The 9,851-nt window shown below is 39.8% G+C and overlaps 1 protein-coding gene across 1 annotated transcript; it reads left to right on the top strand.

Annotated features, from left to right (window-relative positions):
- Positions 1-3,778: 3,778 nt before the first annotated feature.
- On the top strand, positions 3,779-9,799 carry irf10 (interferon regulatory factor 10). Its single transcript, XM_069723304.1, has 8 exons — positions 3,779-4,203; positions 5,996-6,191; positions 6,281-6,357; positions 6,893-6,947; positions 7,909-8,013; positions 8,119-8,505; positions 8,703-8,821; positions 9,388-9,799. Exons 1-8 carry the CDS (start codon positions 4,033-4,035, stop codon positions 9,499-9,501), a joined length of 1,224 nt encoding a protein of 407 aa, XP_069579405.1. The 5' UTR covers positions 3,779-4,032; the 3' UTR covers positions 9,502-9,799.
- The last annotated feature ends 52 nt before the right edge of the window (positions 9,800-9,851 follow it).

Below are 9,851 nucleotides of genomic sequence, written 5' to 3'. Positions count from 1 at the left end.
TGCAAATTTATTAAAAAAGAAAAACTGAAATATCACATGGTCATAAGTATTCAGACCCTTTGCTCAGTATTGAGTAGAAGCACCCTTTTGAGCTAGTACAGCCATGAGTCTTCTTGGGAATGATGCAACAAGCTTTTCACACCTGGATTTGGGGATCCTCTGCCATTCTTCCTTGCAGATCCTCTCCAGTTCCGTCAGGTTGGATGGTGAACGTTGGTGGACAGCCATTTTCAGGTCTCTCCAGAGATGCTCAATTGGGTTTAGGTCAGGGCTCTGGCTGGGCCAGTCAAGAATGGTCACAGAGTTGTTCCGAAGCCACTCCTTTGTTATTTTAGCTGTGTGCTTAGGGTCATTGTCTTGTTGGAAGGTGAACCTTCGGCCCAGTCTGAGGTCCAGAGCACTCTGGAAGAGGTTTTCTTCCAGGATATCTCTGTACTTGGCCGCATTCATCTTTCCTTCAATTGCAACCAGTCGTCCTGTCCCTGCAGCTGAAAAACACCCCCATAGCATGATGCTGCCACCACCATGTGTCACTGTTGGTATTGTATTGGGCAGGTGATGAGCAGTGCCTGGTTTTCGCCACACATACCGCTTAGAATTAATGCCAAAAAGTTCAATCTTGGTCTCATCAGATCAGAGAATCTTATTTCTCATAGTCTGGGAGTCCTTCATGTGTGTTTTGGCAAACTCTATGCGGGCTTTCATATGTCATTGCACTGAGGAGAGGCTTCCGTTGGGCCACTCTGCCATAAAGCCCCGACTGGTGGAGGGCTGCAGTGATAGTTGACTTTGTGGAACTTTCTCCCATCTCCCTACTGCATCTCGGGAGCTCAGCCACAGTGATCTTTGGGTTCTTCTTTACCTCTCTCACCAAGGCTCTTCTCCCACGATTGCTCAGTTTGGCTGGACAGCCAGGTCTAGGAAGAGTTCTGGTCGTCCCAAACTTCTTCCATTTAAGGATTATGGAGGCCACTGTGCTCTTAGGAACCTTGAGTGCTGCAGAAATTATTTTGTAACCATGGCCAGATCTGTGCCTTGCCACAATTCTGTCTCTGAGCTCCTTGGACAGTTCCTTCGACCTCATGATTCTCATTTGCTCTGACATGCACTGTGAGCTGTAAGGTCTTATATAGACAGGTGTGTGCCTTTCCTAATCAAGTCCAATCAGTTTAATTAAACACAGCTGGACTCAATGAAGGAGTAGAACCATCTCAAGGAGGATCAGAAGAAATGGACAGCATGTGAGTTAAATATGAGTGTCACAGCAAAGGGTCTGAATACTTATGACCATGTGATATTTCAGTTTTTCTTTTTTAATAAATTTGCACAAATTTCTACATTTCTGTTTTTTTCTGTCAACATGGGGTGCTGAGTGTACATTAATGAGGAATAAAATGAACTTTTTTGATTTTAGCAAATGGCTGCAATGAAACAAAGAGTGAAAAATGTAAAGGGGTCTGAATACTTTCCGTACCCACTGTATGCATGTCTGTGTCTGTGGTTTATGTCTATGAGATCATTGTGGGCTCTTTTCTGCATTTGAGTGACTGATTGTTTGCACATGCATTTTATTGTAACGAACATTGAGTTTAGGTGTCATGAAATGTGCTAAAATGGCTTGCACGGTATTTGACATTGACATCATAGTGAGAACACCATTAATTAAAGAGAATAGTGGGAATAATACTGGCAGCATGTGTGGGGGCTGTTTACCGTGCTATAAAACCATTTACAGATGAATATAATGAGATGGGACAGTTTGTATTTTCAAAAACATTTGGTCAGCTGTTATTTAAACTCTATGTTAAGTCCAAAGTTTGAGGTATTGTTGCATTGGACCAAAAGTTTACCAAACAATCCAGTGTAAGAAATATCATAAAAAAAACACACAGTTATATAAATAAACACCTTTCTGACAAAGTGTCAAAAGTTAAAAACTGTAACATTCACAAAATATGTATAACAACAAACACTATAACAATTGCTGTCCTGGATTCTATACCACCCTCCCAGGATGGTCGTTATAAGACGGACTTCTGGCACACTGTTTTATAGTGTAGTGTAGTATACTCCTTGAATGTAGGTGAGGAGAAGAGTGGAACGAAGTACTCTCGGCTCCAACATGAGAAGCTCCTAAAAATAGTCTGGAATTAAAAGTTTGGCTTCATCTATAAGCCAGGGCTGCTGCTGGACCTCCCATGAAGCTCTTCATCTCTCTTTCGCACTACATTCATTTATATGCCACCAGGTGTCCCTTGCCCTGAAGCTGCATGTTTCTGGTCTGCAGTTACTGGCTGCGCCAACATACACAATGTTTATTATCTTTCTATTTTGTCTTTTCTCTCTCCGCTCAACTCTCACCACAACCGGTTGAGGCAGATGGTTGCCTTCCTGAGGTTTTCTTCCTGTTAAAAAGGAGTTTTTTTCCCTTGCAGTCATCATTAATGCGGTAATTGTTTAATTGTTGGATTCTTTTCTGTAATATTGTGAGGTTCTGTTGTTGGGGCTTTACTTTGTCATGTGGCCTGAGATGACTTGTGTTGTGATTTTGCACAAGATAAATAAAATGTAATCAACCATTTTTGACATTTTACATTATTAACTTTTATTATTAATTCATATTTGTGAAAGTGTCACACAATAATTGTATGTGGAAGAGAAAGGAGGCTGAAACATAAAATAACCACGATAGGTACACAAGTTCACTTGCTGATACAGTTATTTGCGAATGGATCCTTGACAATAGAATTGTTGAAAGAGTAGTGCGCTTCACTGAGGGTGCATAAGAAAGCCAGGGTGTTCAGACTTTTGAACTGTTTCTAGAAACTGAACAAATTCCTGAAAAGCAAGTCCCACCAAGACAAGCAAAAAGTACCAGTAACTGACAAACGACCTGTGATGGATCAGGTACTCAAATATCTGAGCCCTGGGTTTTAATAACAAGATTAATGGTTTTGTATTTATCGCCATGTATAATACCAATTCTATCTATTCTCTTGTGGCATAGTTCTTTCATTGACAGCTTACTTTGTGTTGAGTGACAGTAACACAGATATACGCTGCCCTCTGCTGGGGAAAATTACACAGTGTGTTTTTCTATAAAACATTACGAGTTATGACTTAGTTTGTTTATACATCTACACCTCCTATCGAAGTGAACTCTTTTACTGTCCTCCTTCTCACTATCATTACCTGACCTGAAGGATTTTTACTATTTATTGAGACAAACCCTATAGATAGAGGAGGATCCTCTGAGGACAAAAAAAAAAAAAAAAAAAAAAAAAAAAAATCCCCTCCACCTCCACACTTTCATTTTCACATGAAAGTTTCGCTATGATTCGTACACGTTTATGAATGTGCTTGCGTGAGTGTTTGTGTGCGCGCTTCTGGCCTACGATTACTGCTTCTTGGTGCTACCTTGCCACTGACTCATAGGGACGAATTAAAGAACAATTTCCAAATTAGAAATCAACACTTTATTGAATTTAGCAGTTTTATGGACTATATGTCTTAACACTACTCCCTGTTGTGTTTACATTTACATGGTTAAAAGATGATGTCTTGCTTTAATGAGCAACGTCAAAAAAAAAAAGCATCGCATTTGCAGCATTGTTTAGAAATGATCATCGCATCAAAATCACATTTCAGCCCAGTGACCTCGTTTTTCACCCTCCCACAGACACCTTCCTAAGAGTGATTAAACGTTTGCTGCAACTCAGTAAGAAGGGGGAAACCGAAAGTATTAATGCTTTCGCTTTCGCTCTTAAGAGCGCACTTAGGTTTGGTAGCAACTTCTGCATGTAAGTTTCTGTTGAAACCTGTTCGTCTGTAATTTATAAACTTCATTTAATTCAGAGTCTTAATATTACCACAGACGTTTGAGCAGCATCAGAACAAAATATTGTTTTTTTTTTTTTTTTTCCAGACTGCCGGGTGAGGCCGTGAGTAAATTGCGCTCGAGTTACTTTGCACATGTCTCTGTGACATTTCAAAGTGGACTTCTGTTTCTGGAAGACGCAGCATGCACTGAAAATGGATGAGCGAGCTAAGTTGCACCTGAAAGAGTGGCTGATAGTGCAGGTAGAGAGTGGCAGATATGAAGGACTGTGTTGGGAGGATGAGGCCAAAACTATGTTCAGGATCCCGTGGAAGCACGCAGCCAAGAAGGACTACAAACAGACGGAGGATGCAGCTCTGTTCAAGGTCAGGTATCAGTCCGTTTCTATCATACTGCTATTAAACCATTTTTCCATGCTTTTGCAGGTTTTTGAAATTAGACAGAAATTGATCCAACTATATGCCTTTAGAAAATAATAAAGTTAATTATTTCCCGCATTGGTTTTGACTAATCTAGGGCCAATAACAGGTCAGTTTACATTGACATTTAAAAACGAAACATTTTCAAACATATTTATTTAATTATTTTGTAAGAATACCTTAATTTCTCCCCCACAGTTAAAAAAAAAAAAAAAAAAAAAGTCTTTGCTATACTGCGTTACAATGTTGCACAAGTTTTGTAAAATGATCCAACAATACATCCTAGCCACCCGTTGCACAATTCACCTTCCTAGTTAAAGCCTGTCCCTGTGTTAAGCATAGACAGAGGTGTAGAGCGCATATACTAGTAATGCTTCTTAACAGGTCACTATGAGGCAGGTGGAGAATATACACTATACAGTATGAGAGCTTCTGCGGTATAATGCCACGTTCTGCCTGCATGCATTGAGTCCACACTCATGCATCCACAATGTCACTTTATTTCGGGAAATCTTTAAATCAGATGGTTTAATTGGCTCATACTTTGGGCCGTTTTGGCTCTAGAGTGTGAATTTCATCTGTTCTATTGTGACCGAAGCTGGAATAATTAGAGATACGCCTACATTACTCTTGTGCAACACTCAGTTCAACCGAATAATGCCTGCAATCCTTAACACTCAGAATTGGCCCTTAACATTAGTTGGATAGTTATCAGTTTTTTTTGTTTTTTTAAAAATCAACAAATAGCCTACTTTATTTGATGAAAGTTGATGTCCCCATTTTAAAAAACGTATTTTGTAACTAGGCTTTCTGAAATCCCTGTGTTCAAAAACACATTTAACAACAAAGGGTTCGCCAGAAATATTGAGGGATTAATCAATGACAACTTGTACATTTCACACCCGTTGTGAAGAGATGTAAGTTTTCAGATGTAAAGTTCACGAGCCTGTTTACGTAAACAGTCCTCTTAACACAACAATTTAAGCAGCTATGACAGGACAGCACCAAGCAAACAGACACTGAGACACATTTCAGCCTCAGATTCAGAGATCACAAACTCAACAGGAATTTGCAGATTTAATGTTAAATGAATGAGAGATGACTGCCAGGGTCGGGAATATGTGTCTATCAAACACCAAAGCATTATATTTATAACAAAAGGAAAACAAATTATCTACTTACCTGCAATGATTTTATTATGGTCCAGGAGTTTTCTCCATGTTTGCTGGTTCAGAGTCTCCACTGCTTTTAAAAACTGCACAAAAAAAGAAGAAGAAATGCAAAGAAGCAAGTCCTAGCCCTGCGTATTTATCTTTAGTTTTGGTAATTTATTAATTCATTTTTTTTAATTAAAGTAGTCACTGATTATAAAGAATTTAAAATAAAGCAAAGACCTTTCTTGAGGTTTCATATGGGGCTCCTCCCTGGCTCCACCTACTTTTGAAACAATTCTGACTTCCTATTGATACTGCCTCTGCTGATTTCATTCCCTTATAATAAGACTATTTGGTAGCCTATACAGTAAAATCCCAAAGTCTATATGATTTTATTTAATATTTTATAATTAAGTAAATGTAGGCTAAATAATAAGGTTGTCAGTTTCAGTGGGCCTGTGTATTTTTCAGGTCATTACAATGATGATGAATCAGTAAACCAGGCAAGCAGGCAGTAGGTCATATATTATTCTCTGTGTTTTTCAACCCTTCAATCATCTCATGTTTCAACTCTTTACATTCAGGCCTGGGCTGTGTACAAGGGCAAATACAGGGAGGGGAGGGATAAAGCTGATCCCACCATGTGGAAAACCCGTCTCCGTTGTGCACTCAACAAGAGCACGGACTTCCAGGAGGTCCCCAATCGCAACCAGCTCGACATCACTGAGCCATATAAAGTCTATTGCATCCAGCACGACAACGGGCCGTCCAGGCCAGCAGGTAAAAATGTTTTAAGAGGTTCTTTCTAACTTTATAGTATGTGAATTTTTCATTTGGACTCACTTTTTCCCACTTGTTCCTCTTCTCAGAACCTCCTGAGACAAAGGATCACGTGATCAAACAGGCTAAGAGGTCTCCAAAGAGTCCCAATAATCTGGACAAAGAGGTAAAATAAAACATGCAGACAATAAACCACAGATTAACAAAATGTAGCCCTGTATTTACACAATACAGTAGATTATAATCAATGGTTATATTTCCCTGGAGAAAATGAAGAACACACTCATATTAATCAATTTGCTATAAACAGGGCACATTGTTTCCTGTTGTTTATTTCCTCTTTTTACGAGTGTTAATTTGGAGTTACAAATAATAATCAGGGATGAAATTAAAATTGTAATGTAACTTAGTTTATTCTTAGTTTCCCTCTGCAGGTTAAATTTGTTTGACTTATGTCTTTTTTGATATTACCAACATGGGCTGTCAATATTAGATTTTTACCAATATGGGGGGTTTAAGCTTGTTTATTTAATTGGACTCTGAATAAGTGATGTGTTCTCTGTGGTAGACAATAGTGTCCTGTTACTGCAGGAAACCGTTATTGGGGCGGGAGTGGGGGGAGTCAATTTATACCAATAAGATATAACCTATAAACCTCATGCTACAGTACGTTTGGATGACTTTGGTTTCTGTTTTTGTAGGTTTATTATCAAATGGAATCCTGTCAAGCAAATAAAGAAAAAAACACATTGACTGGTAAGTGTTACATACATAAACTGCTACAACACTATAGAACGGTTGAAGAATTGTGATCATAGATCAACACAGGAAACGTTCCCTCTTCAACCAACTTGTTTGCACCACGAGGTTCATGCTTCTACTTTTGAGGGAAATTTCTCAACAACTAGACATTTGCGTCCCCTAACTTTTCATCCAGCTTTATCTTCATGTCTTCACTTAATTTTTGGGTAAGACAAAAGATCTGCAAAGCTAATGACATTTTACCACCAGCCTTTAGCATTTAGCTCAAACTGATGTGCGTCGCAGTCCTGTTTGCCTGGCTGTGGACTCATCAGTCTTGTTTATTTGTTGTTCTTTGTAAAGCTTACAGCTTAGTGCCATTTTATTTGTTTAGTTTGGATACTGGCAGGTTAGTTCTGAGACTGACTGTAGACTAGTTGTTGGGTGGTCCAGCGAAAAGCACTAATCTACCACTAGTCTTCAATGGTTTAATCCCTGGCTGCTCTGCTTCTGGCTTCAGCGTGTTTGTGGGGGAGAATCTGGCAAGGGAACATATGTTTTGTCACTACAATAGAAACTCCTACTGTATCAATGGGATATCTGCGCAGGGGGGAGAGGGGGGGAATCTGGAAATCCTTAAAAGTCTCTAAAAAAAAACAAACATTCAAAGTAGTCCTTAATTCTCGTATGAGGACTCCTACTTCTAGTTTGGTCTGTGCACCGTGTGGGGTGGGGTTTGGGAATGTGTGCTCCTCAATTGTTTTCCCAATCTTTGGCCTGCATGGGCAGGCACACTTAAGGAATATATTAAGTCCAGTTTGGTTCACTCAAATGGGATCTAAATGCCACCTTGAACCCTTGTCAGGCTTGCATGGACACATTGGATGGAATTTTACTTGTGAACAAACAATACACACAGACATTATTTTTTTCCCCAACAGTTTTTTGATTGAAGTTTGTCTCTGTTCTGCTTTAGACAACCTGATGAGGGAGCACATGTACTGTGAGGTAACAGGAAAAAAAGTTCAAAATCATGCCCCTGCTCCTTTACCTTTCTTCAGCCCTCCACTTTCTATATCAGGTAAAAAAAAAAAAGCTTTGGGAATACAGACAGAAACAACCAAATAAACATATTGCTGGGCTTTTAACTTTGACCTGGAACATAAATTGCATTCTGTGTGTATAGACTTTCGTATGCAGGTGATGCTGTTGTACCAGGGCCAGAAGGTGATGAAAGTGACCACCAGGACTCCAGATGGGTGCTTCATCCTGCAGGGCCATGTTCCCCTGGGAAATGAACGGATCTATGGACCCTGCACTGCCCAGCAGCTCTCCTTTCCCTCCCTGGGCTCTGTGTCCCCGCACTCTAGCATGGCTGAAGCAATGAATCGTCTCCTTTGTCACCTAGAGAGGGGTGTGCTGTTGTGGGTGGCCCCAGATGGGGTGTTCATCAAGCGGTTCTGCCAGGGCAGGGTGTACTGGAGCGGTCCCTTGGCCAAACACACTGACCAGCCCAACAAACTGGAACGAGAAAAGACCTTCAAACTGCTCGACATACCCGCATTTCTCAGTGGTAAGGCAGAGCATGGATACTTTAACAAATTAAAAAAAAAAAAAATCATTAACAGCAACTAAAATGCTGTTTTGATTCATTAGCTACCAGTCATCCTTTTTTACTGTAAATTCAGGTAGAAGAAAATATCACCCATTGAAAGACATTTACATTACGTAAAGAGGAAATCAATTTGTTTGATCAATCTGAATTTACAGCACTCCAGAGCTGTTTACAGGGAAAAGGACCGACACCTTCTTATGAGATCGAGCTCTGCTTTGGAGAGGAGTACCCCGACCCCAACGTACCTAAAACCAGGAAGCTGATCATGGCACAGGTGGGTGGTAGATAAGAATCTTTCTTTTTATACACTGTCTTTACTGGGCCATCAACTCAAACATTGCATTTGTTTAGAATCTGGTTGTGTATCAGAATCTTTTAAGGTACAGATTCCCCTGTACTTCTTAGGAGGCAGACATCACAATTACAGTTGTTTTGGACTTAACACCTGGGCAAATACTCATGTGTTTTGTTAATTTACATTAAGCACAAATTCTCCTATCCCTATAAATGCAGTCATCTAATTGTGTATTTGTTCAGGATTAGTTTCCTAATAAGTGAAGAAAAGCAACGTTACATCCAAGTCTACAATGATGTGAACAGTGTATGATTTGCTGGCAAATGTCAATTTCTCAAATGCCAAACACCAACAGTTTGGACTTACAAAGTTTGTGATTTTCATACCATGTTGAAAATCAAGTATGTCAATTTGTCTATCTTCCACGACTAGATCTGAACCTCAGAGTGCGAGAGTCTGAGTGTAGCGGCTGCGGTTGTATTTTCAACCAGTAGAGGTCCTCACAAGCATATTGATTGGGCATTACAATGTGTCCCTTTGCCCAGGTGGTTCCCTTGTTTGCAGTGGAACTGTTGCAGAGGTTCAACTTGGGAGAGACTGAGGAGAAGCGTCCAACCCTCACCACCAACACAGAGGAAAATAAGATGTACAAAGACTGAAAGTTACCCTGCGCCGGGGTAGGCATGGACAATATACACATTGATTACTGAAGCCATGCTCCCTCCCTGTCATCAGCATGAAAAACAGCCTCAGAGCAACTCAGTACTGTCAGACGAAATGTATATATGAAGAAGAAATGATGGCCGCATGGTTGACCTATTTGCAATGCATCAAGGGAAATTCAAAGTGATGTGACTTTTTTTTTTTGTCTACCATGCAGCTAGAGTTGCTGCGGTGATAATACATTTTTAACCCAACAACACATACTTGAAACATATTAATAACTATTAATAGCCTATTACTAAGCGATTTTTGAAGTCCATCGTATTTTACAACAAATACAGAGAAT

The sequence above is a fragment of the Brachyistius frenatus genome, unplaced genomic scaffold (assembly GCF_029030835.1).
Source record: "Brachyistius frenatus isolate BFR_SWC_R1_liver_20210118 unplaced genomic scaffold, ASM2903083v1 Contig_6, whole genome shotgun sequence".
Lineage (NCBI taxonomy): Eukaryota > Metazoa > Chordata > Actinopteri > Embiotocidae > Brachyistius > Brachyistius frenatus.
This window is presented reverse-complemented; position numbering and strand designations above follow the sequence as displayed.